This window comes from Enhydra lutris, unplaced genomic scaffold (assembly GCF_002288905.1).
Source record: "Enhydra lutris kenyoni isolate GAN:26980312 unplaced genomic scaffold, ASM228890v2 scaffoldscaffold10, whole genome shotgun sequence".
NCBI lineage: Eukaryota > Metazoa > Chordata > Mammalia > Carnivora > Mustelidae > Enhydra > Enhydra lutris.
The window spans coordinates 829,030-849,960 of record NW_019154094.1 but is presented as its reverse complement, the minus strand read 5'-3'; the positions used below and the strand labels follow the sequence as shown (position 1 = coordinate 849,960).

The window sequence follows — 20,931 nt, the reverse complement described above, 5'->3', positions numbered from 1 at the left end:
GTCAGTCCTTAACCCTGGTCTCCTTCCTGCTCAAACACCTCCCACGGCTCCCTATTGCCTACAGGATAAACTAACTTATTATGAACTCTGAAAGAACCCACAATCAGCATGGGGCCTGTAGTCACCTGGAAAGTCAGGGTCTTGGGCTCAGACATCAGCCTCCCCTCCACCCCGCCTCGCCCACCCCTGCGTGCCCACAGGTCCCAAGCGCCCCCTGCTGGCTCTCGATGAAGCTCGGACAGAGGAGATGGCACAGTTTCATTCCCGGGAATCCGCAAAGTGAGGCGTGTAGGGTCTGGGTCACCGGGATGCCGCGCTCAGCGGCTCCACGCGCAGCCAGAGTCCGCCCTCCGCGCGCAGGATCAGCTCCGGCTTCCTGCGTGGCTCCTCCTCGCCCGGCAGGACCCGGAAGCGCAGCAGCGTCAGCGCCAGAACCACCTTCATCTCGGTCAGGGCGAACGTCTGCCCAATGCAGTTCCTGCGGGCACCAGTGGGGGCTCTGACTTGCCAGGGACCCCAGCAGGCCCCATGGCGCCCAGAACCTGGTCCGGGACCCTTTGCCCCGCCCGCAGGGATCCAGAATGGGAACAAACCATGCCTGGGACCCCCATGTGGGCTTGCCTATCCCCGAGCTTGGCTCGGACCCCAGCCCTGGACTCAGGCCAGCAGACATGGGGAAGGGGCACGGCCCACACCGCGGACCCCTCGTTGGACCTACCCTACCCCCACTTCCCAGACCCTTACCTCTAACCTCTGGAGGAGGGGAGAGAAGGAGAGCCATCCTCAATTTCCCCCTTTCCCGCCCCATAGCCTTGTCCCAGACCCCTGCCCCACCACCCCATTCCCACCTCGGATGCCCCCTGAGCTCACCTGGGCCCCGCAGAGAAGGGAATAAAAGCCAAGGGTGACCTCTCCTTGATGTTTTCTGGGTCAAAGCGAAAGGGATTGTATACCTAAGGGTGGAGAGAGGCAAGGCTGCTGGGTGGGGTTTCCCAAGATACCTAGACAACCCTAGAAAAGACTGATGTGGATATAGTGGAAAGGGAGTATCTGACTTCCCCCGTCAGGACCCTGCTGCTTCATTGGGTGGAGGGATGGAGAAGAGAGAGGAATAGCACCTCAGGGTCCGGCCAGATAGACGGGTTGTGATGAATCCCAAAGATGCTGATGACACAGATGTTCCCTATGAGGGAAAAGAGTAACAGTCAAGGTGAGGTCTCAGCTGATGGGACTACCACCCTCCTCCCCCTGATGCTGTAGACACCTTTGGGGATGACCCGGCCATCAGGGAGCCTGACGTCCTGGGTACTGCGGCGGGCAATGACTGTAACCGGGGGATGCAGCCGCAGACTCTCCTTGATGCACATGGTCAGGAAGGGCAACTGGGCCAGGTCGTCCCTAAGGAAGACCCCCAACAATTATCCAGGGATCGAATCAAAGACTCCCGCAGCCCTCCTGGTGCCCCTGAAGACCCTCTCCCCATCTTGCTCTGACCCTCACTTCTTTTTTTTTTTAATTTTATTTTTTATAAACATATAATATATTTTTATCCCCAGGGGTACAGGTCTGTGAATCGCCAGGTTTACACACTTCACAGCACTCACCATAGCACATCCCCTCCCCAATGTCCATAACCCCACCCCCCCAACCCCCCTCCCCCCATTAACCCTCAGTTTGTTTTGTGAGATTAAGAGTCACTTATGGTTTGTCTGACCCTCACTTCTATAACAAAATAAATTCCAGATGGGCCAAAGACTTAGGCATTAGAAAATCAAAATCACAAAAGTCACTAAAAGGAAATTTAGCCTGGTGTTTTTAGAAGAATTTCTTTTTTTTTTTTTTAAGAATTTATTTATTTATTTGACAAACAGCACAAGCAGGGGAATTGGCAAGCAGAGGGAGAGGGAGAAAACGGCTTCCCACAGAGCAGGGGGAGCCCAGTGTGGGTCTTGATCCCAGGACCCCAGGACCATGACCTGAGTGAAGGCAGTGGCTTAAGCAACTGAGCCACCCAGGCACCCTAGAAGCATTTCTGAGCAAAGCACACCATTCACAGGAATCCTTAAAAGTATTAACACATTTGCATAAGAAAGTTTTTTAAGGTATACAATTGACTGAAAAAGGAAAAAAAATCTCTATACTGGACTTAACAGGTTATTTGAACAAATGAGACCCACACTCTAAGGTGGGATGACCTAATAGTATAAAGATGTGGATTCTTGCAAGTTAATTGATATATTCAAGGCAATCCAGTAAAAATCTAGTTGTTGTTGTTTTTTTGGAACTCAATGATGTTATCGCATTTGAAGAAAAATAAAGTTCAAGAGCTATATCAAATTAAAAACAAAAATTGAAGAAAGGGAATTCATCTACCAGAACAAGTGTGGTATTAAAATAAAATAAAATAACAGCATGACACTGTTGCAAGAACAGGAAAACAGACCCATGGGACAGGATAGAGAGCTCAGAGACAGGCACATGAATATGTAAAAATGTAACATCTGTAAAGGAGGCCCAACAACCCCTGGACAATGGATGGCTCAGACCACAGATGATGTGGAAACCAAAAGAACTGGATTATCACACACTCCACATCAAGATGGAGTCTTCTCTTATACTTAAAAGATAAAACCATAAAGTTAAAAGAAGATATAACATAGAAGACATCTTTGTGACCTATGAGTAGGAAGGAATTCTTAAAACCCCCAACACATAAACTGGAAGACAAAAAAAAAAAAAAAGGGGGAAAAAATGCACAGAATTAAGGATTTCTGTTTAACAAAAGACACCAGGGACCAAATTAACATTCAGAGGAGAGATTCGCAGATTATCTGCAATAGCTAGATAGATCTAGAACAGCATCTTGAATATACAAGAAATTCCTGCAAATCAACAAGAGAGATGACAGGGGCTCAAGAGATAAGCAAAGAACACGAGCTAGGAATTCATGGGAGCTCAAACTCAGAGATTTAAAACATGAAGAGAAGCTCAAAGTCGCTGGTTATGAGAGAAATGGAAAATATCAAGCAATGAAATATTATCTCACATCTACTCAAGGGGAGAATTACCAAGGTGGGTGATGGTTAGGATTAAGTAGCTGAGGTGTAGGGGTAGAGAGACCTCATGCACTGATAGTGAATGTATGGACAGGAGCCACCACTCTAGAAGGCATCAGTGTGATCAAGGAAAGGTAATGGGTGTTTTACAACCTAGCAAGCTGGCTCTTGGGCATAGAACCCAGAGAAATTCTCAGACCGGTAGATAAAGACATGCACACCAAGATATTCACTGCAGTAATGAAATGGAAGCCTCCTGGGTATTAAGCTCTGAGGGACTGGAGAGGGAAGTTCTATATGACATTTCAAAGCAATAACCTAAATGCAACACAGAACCAGGGATGTCTAATAAAATCATAGTGCTACGTTTCTGAAAAAGGTAAGAACCAGCAGAACCTGATCTGTGATATAACACATATTTGTAAATTTTAAAATATATCCACCCAAAACAACAAATTATGTAAACAAATGGATTAAATGCTCTAGAATCATACTGGTGGAGGGCTGGAAGTGGAGAATTGGGATGAATGGGAATAAGTAAATATTGTATAGAAAAATGATGATAATTAGTCATGAATTGAGGGCCACGGTTAACTTCATCTTTGGCACCCGATGCCCAAATAACTAACAAATTAAAATTGTCAAGAGTATTTTTCAAACTACCCAATCCAATCACAGAATCAAATGAAATAAGTTAAAATGCAAGAAAAAAATGCAAAGTAATGAGACAGGACCAACTTTATCAAGTATGAAAATGTCTTTTAACATGATCAGGAAGACTACTTAGTACTTATGTTTGAATATGTAAATAGATAGAACAGAATGGAGTCCAGAGATAAACCCTAAGATGCGAACAAATTTAATTTATTGTAAAACTGTTATTTAAAATCCTAAGACAAATACAAAAATATGTATCAAATTCTGTTGAAATAATCAGTTAACCATTTGGAGAAAAAAACAGATTCCTACTTCAGCACTTAGACCAGTATGGATTTCATATGGAAAAAGGATTAAATGTAAGAAATAATAATAAAAATGTTAAATAAAATTTAAGTTAAATAACATTTTTGAATAAATAAATCCACTAGAAGAAAATCAAACAAGTTTTACAGTTTAGTATTAGTGTGAAGGGCTTATCCAAGCATTAAAAAAAAAAGAAGCTATAAAAAAAGCTAATAAATGTGACTATAAAGAAATGAATGAAAACTAAAGTAAAGTCAAAAGACATCCTGGGAAAGAATTTTTGCATAATATAAAAGCAACTAGGGGCGCCTGGGTGGCTCAGTCGTTAAGGGTCTGCCTGTAGCTCCGGTCATGATCCTGGGGTCCTAGGATCGAGCCCTGCATCGGGCTCCCTGCTCAGTGGGAAGCCTGCTTCTCCCTCTCTCTCTGCAGCTCCCCCCGCTTGTGTTCCCTCTCTTGCTGTGTCTCTCACTGTCAAATAAATAAAAATCTTTAAAAAAAATAAAAATAAAAAAGCAACTAATGCTCTTTCTATTTAAAGAGTCCTTATAAATCAGTAAGAAAAAAAACTCAAAGTAAAAAGGACAAATTATGCAAACTGATGCTTTGCAGGAAAAGAAATATGCATGGTTCATAAACATATGAAAATAGTGCTCAGTTTTACCCTACTTAAAGTGATATTTATTAGAATAACAAAGTATTATATTCACTTATTTAAAGTTTCATAACACACTGTCAGTGAAGATGCAAGGAAACTGCACTCTGAAAATCCATTTGTAGGAGTGGATTTGCCAAGAGCTATTAAACTGTGAAAACTCAAATGGTCTTTGATGCGGTAACAACACTTTTAGAAATTTGTTCTGGCGAGACATCCACACACATGAGCAAAAGTCAGTGTACATGGATGTTTCCTACATCATGTTTATTATAGCAAAAGCTCCCAAATTACAAGTATCTATCAACAGAGGAATGTTTAGATAAATCACAGTACATCCATGTGGTGGAATACTATACAGCTATCAAAAAGGAGGAAAGAGGGATCACTAGTCCTAACATACACTGCAGGGCAAATCTGTACAGAGATGCTGAAAGGCAGTTCAGCAGTATCTATCATAACTACAAATCTTCACATAAATGTCCCGAACAGAGGGGTGAGCTGAATAATTTATGCAATGCTATATAGCACTCAAAGGGGAGCTCTAGATGTAATAGTGAGTGAAAAGAACAAGTGACCAAATGTGTGAGCATGCATTTCTATTAAACTATAATAATTAATATAAATGTGTAACTATAAGAATTTCAGAAAAGTCTGAAAGGACATATGACAAATTGATGTCCCCAGAGTTCCCTCAGGAGACAGGGGATTGATTGATTTCATTTTGTGCCGAAAAAATAAAAAGTCTTCTTCCCATTATTGATTTTGTAATTCAAATTAATTTCCCAAAATGTATATCTTGGGAAAAAAATGAAAAGATCTTGAAGTTATATTGTCAACATGCATGCCTGAATGTTCTGTGTATACTCTTAGTTGTAGAAAGAAAACTGAAGTAAGAATTGGTGGACAGATACATGTTGGCATAGACTGAAGGACACAGGAAACCATCAAAGGTAGGGATGGGGTTGGGGTGCTGGCATAAGACGGAAGCTCATGTGAAATAATAGAAGAGGTTAACCTTCTACTCATCTTGCAATTTACATGTATACAAATCCTTGTGTTGTACACCTTAAATTTACACAATACTATATATCAAATATATCTCAATAGAGCTGAGAAAGAAAAAAAGACAAAGCCTTATATCCATGGTAAACCATTTCATATTGTTTGAATTTTTACCAAGTGCATAACTATTTGAAGTTGGAAGAAGCAGAAAAAACACTTCTCCATGTCACAGAGCTGCTGCGCTAAGCAAAGCCTTGAAGTTGAGGGCACTACTTCCAAAGTATTTGGTCTAATATCTCCTCTGCATCCTTCAGCCCTTGGCCCCAAATCTGCATCCTGGGCTCCCAGGCTCCAGCTCATCACCTCCAGTTTGCCCCTATAACTACATATATTTTTAATAATATCTGACTTTTCTCTCCTCTGCCCAAACATCTCCCATGGCTCCCCATTGCCATCCTATGTTAATCATGAATCTCCCTTCAAAAAAGAGCTTGCTGTCCAGCTGCAAGGAGTGCAGTTTGCTGACAGCATCCGTTATAGGGTCTCTGGGATCTGTGGCAGTATTCAAGCCAAGCTCTTGCTTTCTTAGGCAGCTCCCAGTCAATGACAGGGCATGATGGGTCCCTACTTCCTGACCATTTCTGCCCAAATGTAAGACTCCCCTAATGGCAGCATCCCTGCCCACTTTTATTTTCTCTTTTATCCGATATTGGCTTCCCAAAGGACTTGAACTGCCACCTTTGGAAATTCTTCACATGGTTTCCAAAGCATTCCTAAAAGGACTTCCATTACCAGCTCTAGCCTCACTGGGAGCCCCTCTGATTCTTTACACTCTAAATTTCATGAAGATCCAGCCTACTTTTACCTCCTGCCAAACATGCCAGGCTCACTCCTGTATGCCTCTATCCTGGCCTTTGCACAAGGTATCCCCAAGGCCTGGAGCATGGTCCACTACCCAAAACCAGAGTAGTAAATTCCTGTTTGCTGCTTCACTGCCCAACCTCACCCACCTTCTTTCCTATCCGCCCCAGATTTGCCCAGGTAAGACTTGAATGGGACGGGACACAGAGTTGGGAGAGGGCAAGCAGTCTAGACACGTTTATTGAACAAAGAAATGGGTAATTTTTTCACACCCAAAAACTTCTTGTGACTCCCTGCAATAGATTGTTAGGTGGTAATTAGATATAAGAGCAAAAATTAAGGGGACTGAGGATCTTTGGGCAAAACATGCAACTCCAGACAGAAAAGCAAGGGAGAAGAGAAGTTCATTTACTGAACACATACATGCTGGATGCCATCTGCTCTAAACCCATTGTCACAGTTCTCCAAGCAGTCCTGTGGAGGAGAGATTCCCTGCCCCACCCCCATTTACAGAGGAGAAAAGTGGTATTGAGAAAAGGGAACTGATTTTATTAAAGTTACATAGCAAGTAAGCAGAGAATGAAATGTGGACACTCAGATCTTTCTGTTGCATACGCCTACAAGATTTCCCTGCTTTCCAGGCTAGGTACCAGGCTGCCTCTAGGCTCTGCTCTTATTTCCAGGAAACAATAATGACAGAGTTAACAAAAAGTTCTTTGCTCTCCCCAGCTGGGGAGCAAAGACAAAGAGAGAGGTTCAGGAACAAACCATGAGGACCTGCACTCACCATTCAATCTCTTGAGGCTCACGGTCCCTCAGGAGCTCTTGTACCTCCTGCCGGCAGTGCTCCTGGTATTCTGGGTGCTTTGCAAGGTTGTACAGGATCCAGGAGAGGCCACTGGCTGTGGTGTCATGGCCTGAGAAGCAGCCAGACAGGCTTGGGTCTCTGGGCTTGTTCAGCACCAGAAGGTGGACAGCGCCTTTAATTAAGGCCTCCAGGGAGGATGGGGTGGGGTGAGCTGGTCCAGGGCCCACCTATCAAGTTCCTGGGATTGGACAGACCCCTGCCCCACCCCTCATAGTCCCACACTGGGATGCTCACCCTCAAACATGAAGGTGTCAGCCTCTGCTCGGATGTCCTCATCTGACAACTGTTTTCCACCTTCATCCTGGAAAAAGGAGAGGACCTCTTGAATCACGCCAGCTCTGAGGGTGTCTGAGTCTAATCTGAAACAGTCCCTCAGGCTCCATCATCAAAGTAGGATCTGTCCTTCATCACCTCTAGGGCCCACCCCACAGGTCTCCTCCCTGGTCTCCAGCCTTTTATTTATCCCTTCCACACTGCCTTCTATAGAGTCATGTCTAAAACATATCGCTGACCTATCTCTCCCTTCCTCAAGCACCTTCTGCGGTTGCCCAGTGCACTGCAGGTCAAGTCCAAGTCCTTCCACGTGACATTTGAAGTCAAGGTCCACCCTATCTCTTGAATTCTGATCCCAGGGAAGCCCACCTTGGCCAGCAGGAGCACATCGATTAAGTCCAAAGTCTTGGTCTTAGCCTTGGCCTTGAGGAAGTCATGGGAACCCCCGCTAATGAGGGCACGGCGCCGCTCCTGGATGACAGCATCTGTGAAGTTGTGCACCAGGTTACAGGCCCTGCGGAAGCGCCATCCATCAGGAGTGAGATTGTATAGGAAGTCCACGTGCAGGAAGATCTGCTCTTGCCGTTTCACCACAAGGGCACTGAGTTCCAAGATGGCAGCAATATATTCACTGGGACTCCTGCAGGGCCAGGCCAGAGAGAACCTTAAGAAACACCTTTTTAACCCACATGAAACCCTAGGAGTGCCTTCCAACCAGAAACCCAGAAGCACTGTGGCAGATGCTTTGCTCATCAGAGCCCCCTGGCCTTCACCCAAAACAAGAGAGTTCTCCAGGCATGTTTTTCCCTCTACATCCCACCTCTATGAGAGCCTCATGTCCCAGACTCCAGGGTAGAGCTTGGGCATCATGCTTGTCTCCTCTCTTTCCTACACAATATCTGACCCTGCCCATTCTTCCTTAGTCTCTCACAAATCTGCCCCATTTTCTCTGCCAAATTCAAGCCTCCTCCTCTCCATGGTCTCCTTGAATTCTGTGTCTATACTAAACAGCTGGTCTTCTCTAGAATCAGATGTCCAAAAACAGCTTTGACCATGACCCTCATCTATTCAAACACCCTCCATGCCTCCCTGGAAACCTCAGGAGAAATTTCATATGCCTTTGTCTGGATTTTGAATGTCCTTAAGATATAGCCCCTGCCAAGCCCTCCAACCTCATTCCCAAGGCGGCTCCTCACTATGACACATGCTTTGCTCATCCTAGCTCCCTGGACCTTATTAAACATTTCTACCTACCTGAAACGATCACTCTTTCTCTTTCCCTTCCTTGTCCTTCAATGTCTACTTCTGATCCATCTCCTCCAGGAAGTCCCTTCTGATTGCCCTGGTCAGACCCCCCTTCCCCATCTATTCCCTTGGGTCTATGGTTCATGTTCCCATGCCCTGGACAGACTCACTCCTGGCAATTGCTGTCAAAACTGAAGACACATTTCTGCAGACTGTCCAGGGTCATGAGGCTGATGTGCTCAAACATGTCTAGTTGGGCACTGCCTTCCAAGGCCAGACGCTGCCACTTGGCCTGGACAGAGAAAGGGGCAAATCTGGGGCTGGGATCTGACACTCCTGAGCTCCTCCTCAGCCCAACCACCAAGTTGGACTCCCCCAGACCTCCTGGTCCTCCTGGATCAGCCTCCTGATCCTCCACCCCAGACACCCAACACCAGGAAGGACCAGGCTTGGGTGAAAATGGAAACTGTTACTATTAAGACGCCATTAAGGGGGGGGGGGTGTGAGACCCTGTGGTCGGGAGTCAGGAGACCTGAGTTCAAAACCTGGCTCTGCCTCCTATACTCTGTGTGCTCTTAGTCAATTCATTCCTCCTGTCAAAGTCCATTGGGCTCTATCTGTCAAACTTTAGTAACAGGATGACTTGCTTTGGTGTCAGACAAAGCAGGTTGGAATCACAGCTTCACTTATTAGTTTACTTGCTAGCTATGTGAACATGGGCAAGTGCTCTAATCTCTCTGAGTCTCAATTTCATCACCCGTAATGGGGCAATAATCATCATCTCTACCTCATATGGTTGTGAAAATTAAATTAGACAACATATGCAGTACAACTGGCGCATCATTTCTGATATACAGCAAGTGCTGAATAACTGTTAGCTATCATCCTCGTCTTCATCATTATCACAGTGGTAGGTGACTGCTGCAAAAATGTCCCCATTTTTTGTCCCTCCCTATACCTTCACCCTTTGCAATGAGATTTTGCAGGTCTTCCATTAGGAGGTAGAACCTTTTTCTCCAGCTCTTGAGCTGAATGTGGGACTTGCTTTGGCCAACAGAAGAAGGTGGAGGTCATAGTTGCCCATTCTGAAATTAAACTTCAAGAGATATTGCATGTTTCTCTTCATTCTCTTGGAGCCTCCACCATGTGATCAAGCCCAGGCTAGCTTATTGGAGGATGAGGGACAAATGCAGGCATCCAGCTGTTTCACCAAGACGATCCTCAACCAGTGCACAAACAAGCAGCAGAGCTGAGCCTGGACGAGCAGAGTTGTCTCCCAAACCCGCCCATGTCCACAGATGTGTGAGTGATTCCAGCCAAGATAAGAACTACTCTACTGATTCATCATCTTGGAAGCAACAACAAACATTCATTTTTTTCAACCCAGTGAGTTTTAAGGTGAATGCTCTGCAGAAAGAGCTACTATACAATCTTCATCATTTATGTCTTGAATTTTACAGTTTCAGTGAAGCAGACTAGAAACTAAAACGTTCTGAGCACCTTTTATGCGCCAGGATCATGATTCCATTATATCACCTTGACCACCCTTTAAGCCGGGCTTATATCACACACACACACACACACACACACACACACACACACACACACACATTTTACAGATGGGGAAACGGAAGGTTGGAGAGAAAAAGGAATGGCCCTAAAACCATACAGCAAAGCCAGGACTCCAGATCATATGTGTCTGAGGCTACTTCCCTTTTCCCAAGGCCCCAGCTGGGTCCCTGGATTTAAGGAACTCACATGCATGATGCCTGCACTTTTGTTGAAAATCTTCACATAGGGTTTCAAGATGTCAAAATGGAAGGCAGGTGTCAGCAAGCGACGGTGGTGACTCCACTTGTCACCAGCACTCAGCAGGAGCCCATCCCCTAGTAGAGGCAGTCACAAGGAATGGACAAGGGTGGTGCCTTCCCCTGAGACCTCAAGGTCAACCTTGAGGTCAACCAACCCCCTTCACCAACAGTTACTCACCTAGCCAGGGCTTCAGGAGGTTGTAGAAAAACATATCCTTGGGTATGATGGTGGCTGACACAAGAGATAGACAACCAGGAGCCATGGAGAAAAGGTGGGGAGGGGCTTTTGGTTGGGAGGTGGACGATCCCAACCAGCGGTCTGCATACTCCCTCCAAGCCCAGCATAGCAGGAATGGGAACAAGAGCGGAGGAAACAGAGAGGAGTGGGTAGATGAAGGGGGCCCAGACCAGGCTGCAGCACAGAGCAGAACAAAGACAGAACCTGCAGACACACCCCCATGTACTTAGATGCACCCTAACATGGCACAACACACCCCAGCCCATCTTGACATGGCTCCTACCTGGTCCAACGTGTTCAAAACCCCAAACACAAATCCACAAAATGTCTTTACTGGGACCTAGGACACCTCATCTGCCCCAGAACCCCTGACCTCTCCTGCAACAACTGACATGGCCCCACCATGTGTTAACACGTCCTGACATGAAACAACATGTGTAACACACACTGACAGGACACAATGTGCTCTGACATGGACCCAAAGACAACCTGACATGACCTCAGTGTGACCCACAAATGGTCCAGACAGGATTTAAAGTTCCCATTAATGTCCCAGACATGGCCCAGGCATGACCTAGCTTTCCTCAGTATCCTCTTCCACCTCATACTGGCCATTAAATGCTTAGGTAAGGAGTTGCTATGTCCTTAAAGAAACCAAAGGATGCTGCCACCCTCGGATGCTGAGCTCCACCCACCACGAAGAGCTGCCCTTGGGCTCTAGACCAGCCCCCCAGGGCCAACCAGACAGTTGACCGACCTGAGATCTGGTAGGCATTCCCCCAAAATACTCTGGCCATCTTCATACCCCAAATCCCTTTCCAGCTTAGAGTCCCTTCCAGCAGAGGCAGCTAGAGCAGCCAAGAACACACACAAAAGAGGGAAGCTTCAACATACTATGTGGCCTTCAGAAGTTATTATGCCTCCTTGAGCCTTTGTTTCCTCACCCAAGAAATGCTCACCTAGCTGTGATGCCGGTGGCTGAACATCTGTGGTATCTATTTGCCCAGCATCCATCCCCTTCTGGAACTAGCATCTCATTGCTCCTCCATTCTCAATCCAAGTAATTAGGAGGTTGACCATGCCACCCCATTCCCTGTTCCAGAGCTAAGCATATGACCCTAAGCCTCAGCAATCAAGTCTCAGTGACTAGATGAAAAACTGGTCTCTGTGACCCAGGCCAGGCCAATTTAAAAGAATCCTGCAACTTTTTCCAGGTCTGCAGAGAATGAGCTCACATTTCCATGGGAGCTGAGCTTCTCAGACTTGTCTTTTCAGCATGAAAGTGAAGCTGTCAGAGAAGAACACAGAACTACAAGATGAAGACAGATTCCCAATGGCACTGTTTGAAGACCAAGATCCAACCATGTCAACTATACCTAAAGACAATACTCTCTCAGCTTTTCAGTCAATAGATTCACTTTCTTTACTTAGACCAACAGTGTTGAATTTCCACCACTCAAAACTGAAAGGGACTGGCAACCAGAGAGAGCCAGGGACCTGCCCGGAGTCATTCATTTGGTTATTGGCAGGTCTCTGTCAACATTACCCATTTCCTTGTTCAACCTGGTCTGTCCAGGAATGGGAAGGGCTGGGAGCAGAAGCAGGGGAGTGGCTAGGCTGGGGATCCTGGGAGAGATACCTGGGGCCTGGAGCAGGGGTGCAACAAAGGTAGGGTGGACGAGCCGCAGTACAGGGTAGAAGGGCCCCATCCACCAGAGGTGAACATCACGGAAGTAGTGGCCCAGATCCTCTATCATCCGCAAGCCTTCCTCATTGCTCTTCACCTGGAGATGGGAGGGCCAGGGAAAATGGGTGGGAAGAATGAGGCCAGGTCAGGCAGGAGACCCCAGAGCTCACAACTGTCCACTGCAACCCTCCACCCACCACACCCCCTCCTCCACTTCTCCTTCTGCCCACATTACTAGTCTACGCTTCTATATCTCACTAAATCAGCTTCCTTCTGTTGGTCTGTTTGTCTTTTTGTGTGTCTATCTCTAAGTCTCTCCCTGTCTCCTCACTCTCTTCATCTATTTCTTTAGATGTTGATAGATAGATGATGATGATGATAGATAGATAGATGATAGATAGATAGATAGATAGATAGATAGATAGACAGACAGCTAGATGATAGATGGAGATAGAAAATGGAGGAATGGAAGATGGAGATGGATGGATGGATGATGGATGGATGGATGGATGTGTGGATGGATGGGTGGATAGATGGATGGGTGAATTGATGGGTGGCTGGAAGGACAGATGGAGAGAGTCAAGAGATGGATGTATAGATGATAGATATGTGTTTGCATCTGTGTATGTGTGTTTCTTTTACACTCTTGTGTATGTCCTCTGTCTCCCTCACTTTGTATCTCCCTCTTTCTTCACCCATGTTTCTCTCTCCATCTCTCCTACTCCCTGAGTCTGTGCCTCCTCACTTCCACACCCTCCATGGCTCCCCAGAGCCCTCAGAATAAAGTCCCTGCCCCTGCTGCCTCTGCTGTCCCCTCCACCTTTTCCTGCATCTCACCAGCATTGCTCTCACTGAACTGAACTCCTTGTTGCTCAAAAACCAAGTGCTAGCTCTATCCCCTCCAGGCCTTTAAGTGGGCTGTTCCTCTCCACAGTATACACTTTATCTTTTTTCTTAAAAAAAAATTCCTACACATCATTCCAGACCCACTTCCAGTGACTCCTCCTCCAAGAAATCTTCCAGCCTGCCCACACAGCAGAGGCCTTGCTTCCCCCTGGGTTCCTACAGCCCCTGTCTCTCCCTCAGACCCATTCTAACCACACAGAATTGGGGATGTCTCTAGTTCTATGTGCCCAAGACTGGGGTTCCTCCAGGACAGAGCCTGGGGCTGAATCTCTCCAAGCATCCCGAAGCGGTGTGCAGAAAGAAAGAAATGACCGAGGGCACCTGAGAGCAGGAAGGGCCTTGGCATCTACAGAGGCTGCCCAGAAGCTTGGTAAGGAGGGGCTTGCAGCCCTCTGATGCTGCTACAGGTCCCACTACCACATGTTCCAGGTGGGTACCTGTGGCATGGTGACAGATCAGGCAATGTCAGGATTGCAAAAAATGGTGAGAGCCCAGGCAGAACATAAGTCCCTGGGTGTAGGTGGCCACCAGCTGACTTATGACCCTCAAGCCCCGCTCCATGGGGGGGTGGGGGGTGGGGGGAACTACAACGAAACAGGGCCGTCACTTCCCCAGAAGAAGCCACAGCATGACCCCTGTAGCCTCTACAGTGGACAGAGTGTGCAGAATCTGCATGGATGGAGGGAATCTCTGCTTTCCTCCTGTTCCTTCACTCTGGGTACAGGAGGGTCCTGGAGGCCTCTCCATGTCCCAAGGGCGCACCCCAGATCACAGGGAGAAGACATGCTTTCTGCGCACAGAGAGGCTGACCTTGGCTTGAGAAGTTAGATTCTTCTTCTCCTGGGAGTGGTTCCAACCTCAGCAATGTCCCCATGGAGGAGGTTTATGGTCAGCACGGTGACCTCAGGACTTGTACAGGGGCTCATTCCCACACCCTGTCATGTCCTGGCCAGTCTACACAGTCCCCAGTTCCCACACGGTGAAGGGTCTGCAGACCTTCCAGCCCTGGCAGGCCCCAGCAGACAGACGTGAACTCTGCTCATCAGTCAGGAAGGCAGCTCCCACCTATGAGCCCCTACTTCCTGCCTGGCTGTACACAGAGTATCCTGTCTGTCTGTCTATCTATCTATCTCTTTCTATCTCCCCTGCACCTATGGACTCTCCCATCAGTCATGTCATTTACAAATTAAGAAACCAAGGCCACATCCCCCAAAAGGAGAAGTGGGGGGTTAGCTCCTGGGAAGACATCCTCTCCAGTCCTCCATCCCTCCAGGATGCCTCATCCTGGCCTTACAAATACTCCCATGTGCTCCAGACAGGTGAACATAAGCCATTTTCACCTTTTTGACTGCCCCCTGATCCTCAAGGACCCTGAGACACTTGATGACTTTGGCCCAGAGAGGGAGGGTGATTCAGCTGAGGTCACACACGCAGCAAGAGGGACTAGCAGAGAGAAGAGTGACCCAGAGCAGTTTCCATGGCAAAGCCCTTAGAGGAGGACATAGGAGCTGTGGTAACTTTATAACATTGCTACTACTTCCAGGGCTTGCTGAGAAATTTCCAAGACCCAGAATTTTAGGCAACCTTCAGCACAATTTCGGGACATCTTGTTCTATAATAAGCTGGTCTGCAGGAGGGGAAGGGAGAAGCTGGACACCCATCCCTTGGGCATTGGATGACCAAGAGAGGTGATAGTAAGTTCACCCAAACCTAGGACATGGCTCCACCATGACATCATCAAACATTTATTAAGTTCCAACTGTATGTCAGCTCCTGAGCTGGGCATTATAGATATCATGGCTATCCCCCAGTGCTACTGTCCAGTGAGAGAGAGATATAATACACTAATAATTGGACAATTAACTGTTTAAGCTTGAGCAGGACCAAGTCAGAGGTCAAGTTCTAGTGGGGGGAAATCAAGGGAGGCTTGGAAAAGTTACACTTGAGCTGAAGATTGGACAAAAAGGAGGGATCGACCCAGTGGCTACAGGAAGGGAAGCCCTCCCTGGCAAAGGAGCAGCATATGCAAAGGCCCTGAGGTAGGAAGGGTTTGGCTTGTTGAGAAGAGAAAGCAGAAGCTTGGAGTATCTGGGGTATGCAGTGGGCCTGGCAACATTTAGTCTCTATGTTGAGAACGATGGGCAGTCTCATAGAATGGTTTTCAGCCAAGTAATGGTATTAACAAAAGCTAAATTTCAGAAAAATCTCTCCAGGGCTCAAGAGAGGAAGGGTGACAGGGGACAAGAGTGGCAATAAGGGGCGTGAGCAGTCAGAGGGAGGGCTTCCTGGAGAAAGATGCCAGTGGATGTGGCGGGAGAAGTGGCAGGAGGCTGCAGAGAAGGGACAGACTGAGGAGAGGCTGTGGAGGCAGCACGTCTGGTCATGCTGAAGGACCTGACTGCAGGAGAGAAAAGAGGGGGGCCAGGGTTCCCGAAGTGTGAGAAGTGGGCAAAAGAAGGATGGACAAGACTGAGGATGGGACAGCGCCAGGAAGGGACCCTGAGTTCAGACTCTGACTTGGTAGAATGAGATGCGTAGGAGACCCCCCCGAGAAAGGGAGGCTGGGGATGCAGAGATCTGAACTTGAACTTGTAATTCACTTGGGAGCCAGAGCCTGGGGTAAGGTGATGGCCTTGGGAGCCAGAGAAGAAAGAAGGCGGATTAGAGCCCTGAGGGCTCCCCACATGGAAAGGGAGGGTGAAGAAAGAGCCCAGTGGAGCCCAGGGGAAGGCTGTGTGCTAGAATGCTAAAACCCAGAGCACAAGGAGGTTTGGGGCTGATGCAGTGGTCCGCAAGGCCAGACTGCTTCTGAGAGGTGACGAAGTCCTGGTCGTCTTGTGGGACAGGCGTGGGAACCAAGCTGGAGCAGGGAAAGATTGGCCAAATGGGGGCACTAAGTGAAATAAGTTTCGCCATTAAGGTCCAGGCCAGAGTGATTCCTGGTCAACTTTTATCCAGGTTGAGCAATGGAGCCCACTGATATTCCTTGGGGGTGGAAGACAAGATTACAAAAGGAGGAAGGGGAGGAAAAGGACAGACAGCCCACATCTATCCTCCAGCCCAGCTGTGCCCCCATGGGGGGAGGGGAGGGAAGGGCAGAAGTCATAGTTGATTCCTGTGGAGACAGGAGCACCTGCTGGCCTGAGGCCAACAAAGATGGGCCAGGCAGGGAGTGGACCCTGGACAGTGGCCCTGGGGAGACTGGGGGGGCACCAGGGGACCCGGCTCATGTAGCCCTTCACTGCCATCCCAGGCCCCAGCCAAATCCCTGATCCCCATCCCAGACCCCTCAGGAAGTCCATCCACCTTGATACCCCAAACCCGTCTCCCACCCACACTCACCAGGCCCAGGTGACCCCAAAGCCAGCTGCGCCTCGGAGGCTGCGGGAAACACTGGAGGCGGCAGCAGTTGTCATAAAAGCTGTGGCTCCAGGTCAGGATGCGGGCCAGCAGCCAGGCGGCCCCAGCCAGCAGCAGGAAGTGCCACGGGGAGGCTGCCAGCTGCCCCAGTCCCAGCCAGGACAGGCTCAGCTGTGACATCCTGGAGCAGGGGAAACAGAGGGTGAGTTCCTAAGACCCAGGAATGGGGTAGAAAGGTGAGCTCCCCGGACTGCTCATAAACAGAGGGAGAGGGCCCAGGATGGGAGGGACAGGGACCGGGACAGGATGGGAGGGGCAGGGAGCGGCGGAGAAAGTGAGCACTACGAACTGGGCAAACATTTGGGGTTGGGGGCAAAGGGGGAGGAGGATCAGGAGAATTCCAGAGGAAGAGGGAGAGATTGGGGTGAAGGAGGGAGAAGAAAAAGAGAGAGAGACTGAAGAAAAAACACCCGAGCGCAATCAGCGGGAGGTTGTCAGGAGATCCGCTAACAAGGAAACCACCATCCCCCAGCCAGCCAGATTCCCGGAGTCACTTCTGCCTGGAGCACTGCCCCGCCCCAACCCCCCTCCTTGCCACCAGAACACTCTCAGCCGGGCCTGCCCCACCCGGTCATCTTCTTCCACAGGCACAGATTCCACATAAGCTTCACCCCCTCCCACCCCCCAGGAAGGTCTTTGTCCCCTGTCCCTGACCTCTGAACTGGGGGAGGCTGGGCTTGGCTGGGTCAGCCAATGGCAGCATGCCGGTCTGCCACCTCCCCATCTGGCAGCCACCCAAGACCTGAGGACAGAGCCAGCGGGATACACCAAGAAACCAGTCCAGGGTCACATGGCGGGGTGCTGGATCCTCAGAACTCAGCCCGTCCCACGTGGGGGGGTGTGACTTGGGGCATGGGCAAAAGGGACTCTGGACTCCCAAGTTAACAGCCACCCCTGCCCTTTCAAAGCTGGGGTGCAGCAGGTAAAAATTTGAACTTGAGAGTTTAGGCGTCAGGGGAACAGGATCAGGCCCAAAACTTATCTGGGGCTCCCCTCCGTATGCGTGAGTCAGGAGGGTGGCCTGCACTAGTTTTTAGCACAGAACCAGGAAGCCTCTGGCCCCCGGACTGCACACCCTGGCAGGAGTTCAAGTCCTGCCTCCAAGCAGCCCAGGGCCTAGGCTGAGACATGACTGCTGGGGCAGGAACAAAGGAACCGGCCTGGCTGGGTGTTACCTGCATCAGATTCAGGGGGTCAGGGGCCCAGTCAGAAGGGGACACCTGGGAGTGAGGAGGTAAGGCTGCAGGGGGTCAGGGGGCCAGGAGACGGTGTGGCCAGACAGAGGAAGCAGAGCTTCCTCTACATGGAGTTCTGCCCCATCCTGGCTGTGACTGTGAGCTGTGCCAGCTCCCTTGGGCTCAGTCTTACCATCTGGGAAATGGGATGCCAAATGAGGGCCTGAGAGGGGGCACATCGTATCCAGATCCTGTCCTGAATTTCCCTGAGAAGTGGTCTCAGCCCCTCATGAGGTCTCCCCATGTCAGGCTCCAAGGTGAGGGTGAGTTTGAAGGGTGGACCTGCTGAGCAAGAGAACTAGAACCCACATTTTTCCTGCAATGACAGGACGCCAGGGAAATGCATTTCCCCTCCGGGACCCACACAAGCACTCCAGCCCAGCCTGATCCAGCCACAAGTGGCCACTGGAAGCCCTCTGCAAGCTGAGGTACACTGCCCTGGATATCCCTCCTGCTCTGCGGCTGGAGAGGTCTGAGGAGGAACAGGAAGAAAGAGGAGGAAAGAACAGTCCAGGGAGGTGCTCTATCTCCCTGGAGCTGTACAGCCAAGTCATTCCACTGGACAGCACAGGTAAAGGTGAAGCTGGGCACTTAGTGGGTACTCATTAACTATTCAGGGAAGAAAGGGGCTTTTGTAGCCTTGAGCTCTAAGAACTGACCTCAAAATGGGGTCCTCAGCCCATGAGCACTGGCATTACCAGCAGCATCTTAGAAATGCAGAATCTCGGCTCAGTCGTTAAGTGTATGCCTGTGGTTCAGGTCGTGATTGCAGGATGGCTTGAGTTGTGATCCCAGGGTCGTGGGATCGAGCCCCGCATCCAGCTCCCTGCTCAGCAAGAGGTCTCCTTCTCCCTCTCCCTCTGCCCTTTTCCCTGCTTGCTCTCTCTCTCTCTCTCATTCTTGGCGTCCACATGCACACAAATAAATAAATAAATAAATAATTTGAAAAATAAATCATTTTAAAAAATAAAATCATTTTTAAAAAATCATTTAAATCATTTTTTTAAAGTCCCATTTACAATAGCATACTTAGGAATAAATTTAAGCAGGGACACCTGGGTGGCTCAGTTGTTGATAGTCTGCCTTCGGCTCAGGTTGTGATCCTGGGGTGCTGGGATTGAGCCCTGCATCGGGCTCCCTGCTCAGCGAGAAGCCTTCTCCCTCTCCCACTCCCCCTGCTTGTGTTCCCTCTCTCGCTGTGTCTCTCTCTGTCAAATAAATAAATAAAATCTTTGAAAAAGAAGGAGGAGAAGGAGGAGAGGGAGAGGGGAGGAGGAGAGAGGGAGAGGAAGAGGGGGGAGGAGAGGGAGGGAGAAGAGGACGGGGGCGGGGGGGGGCGGGGAGGAGGAGAAAAGAAAGAAAGAAAAAGAAATGCAGAATCTCGGGCTCTAACACAGACCCACAAATGTAGTGGCTGTAATTTTCTTTTGCCATTGTCCCCGGCAAGGTGAGGAATTTATTTCCCTTCTCCTTGAATCTGGACTGGTCTGGAACTAGTCCCCAGTAGCGTGTGGGAGAGGTTGTGTCATGCCAGTTATGGGCAGTAGAGGGCCGGCAGACCCCCAAAGCCTCTGTGGCCATGGAAGGACAGAATCCACCCATCAGGGACTCCTCACTTCCTGGATCAGGTGACAGGAGGCAGAAAGGGAGTAAGAGACCCAGTGTGGGAGGCAGAAAGCTTCCAGGGGGTACTTTCTGCTCTGAGTCAGAGGAGGCTGGAGCGTCCATTTCTCATCCAACAAGAGAGGTCCCAGCTGCCAAGTCACACAAGCCTGGCTTAGGGAATGCCGCCCAGCCAGTGTTGGGGGGAAGGCGACCAGCCACATGCTGACAGGTAGAGGCTGATCCATCTCTAGGGGTCCTTCTGTCCCCACTCACAGCCAGGCAGTGGACAAGCATGTGTCAGATCAGAGGTGGCAGTCACTCTGTGAGTCATCAGCCTCAGGTACAGCCTGTCACCCCTCTGAGCCTCAGTCTTCACGTCTGTAAAATGGGCTTAATCAAACCTCACAGAGGACTGTAAGCATCCTATCAGACACGGGCAGAGAGGACAGGAGAAAGTACAACTCTAAATGATATGTAAATAATGGTTTCATCACAACTTACGGGGGTGCCTAGGTGTCTGTGTGTGCACATGTTTGCATACACATTGAAAAAATTCCAGAAGAATCCACACATTGAAGTGGAATTGGAGGAAGTGGAATGGGAGTCTTTACCCTTCTAACTTGCTACTTGTCTCAGATTCTCTCTCCCTCGCTGAGCTGCTATCATTTTTATCATTATAATACTAAAAGGATTTGGCACAGGGTGGAGGGGGGCAGCCCGTAGTTGGTGCACAAAACAGATAAGCAGGTTTTCTTTTGTGTCGCACATCCCAGGAGTCAGCCTGGGGTCTCCCTAGAGCAAGCATGCAGGCTGCCTAGTGGCCGGGGTCCCTCTTTTCCTTTCCTTGGCCATTGGGAAGGAACACTTCTGGATTCAGCACGACAGAGTTCAGATCCCAGCCCTGCTTCTCGCTGGCTGTGTGACCTTGGTGAGGTCGCTTGCCCTCTCTGAGCTTCGTGTCCTCCTCAGTAAAATGGAGAGAGGGACTTATACCTCCCAGGTAGTTCATTCTCCAAAAACAAACTGTACTTGGGCACCCTGTCTGTACCTAGGCATGGTGCTAGGACCCGAGACCTGGGATGAACAAGACAGATGAGGTGTCT

The 20,931-nt window shown here is 48.9% G+C and overlaps 1 protein-coding gene across 3 annotated transcripts; it reads right to left on the bottom strand.

Moving 5' to 3' along the window:
* Positions 1-300: 300 nt before the first annotated feature.
* Positions 301-17,563, bottom strand: LOC111143816 (phylloquinone omega-hydroxylase CYP4F2-like). 3 transcript variants are annotated; one of them, XM_022497732.1, is made up of 14 exons: positions 16,907-17,162; positions 14,479-14,489; positions 14,073-14,123; positions 12,615-12,693; positions 10,916-10,969; positions 10,685-10,812; positions 9,097-9,218; positions 8,051-8,321; positions 7,643-7,709; positions 7,328-7,457; positions 1,265-1,398; positions 1,119-1,183; positions 871-953; positions 301-478 (listed from the first exon to the last, which is right to left on the bottom strand). In XM_022497732.1, the coding sequence occupies exons 1-14, from the start codon at positions 17,106-17,108 to the stop codon at positions 301-303; spliced, it is 1,575 nt and encodes a 524-aa protein (XP_022353440.1). In that variant the 5' UTR covers positions 17,109-17,162. The 3 variants fall into 3 exon arrangements, with proteins under 3 accessions (XP_022353440.1, XP_022353439.1, XP_022353438.1); XM_022497731.1 differs by lacking the exons at positions 14,073-14,123; positions 14,479-14,489 and adding an exon at positions 17,556-17,563 and having other exon boundaries at positions 12,615-12,759; positions 16,911-17,109; XM_022497730.1 differs by lacking the exons at positions 14,073-14,123; positions 14,479-14,489 and having other exon boundaries at positions 12,615-12,759; positions 16,911-17,162.
* Between the last annotated feature and the right edge of the window lie 3,368 nt (positions 17,564-20,931).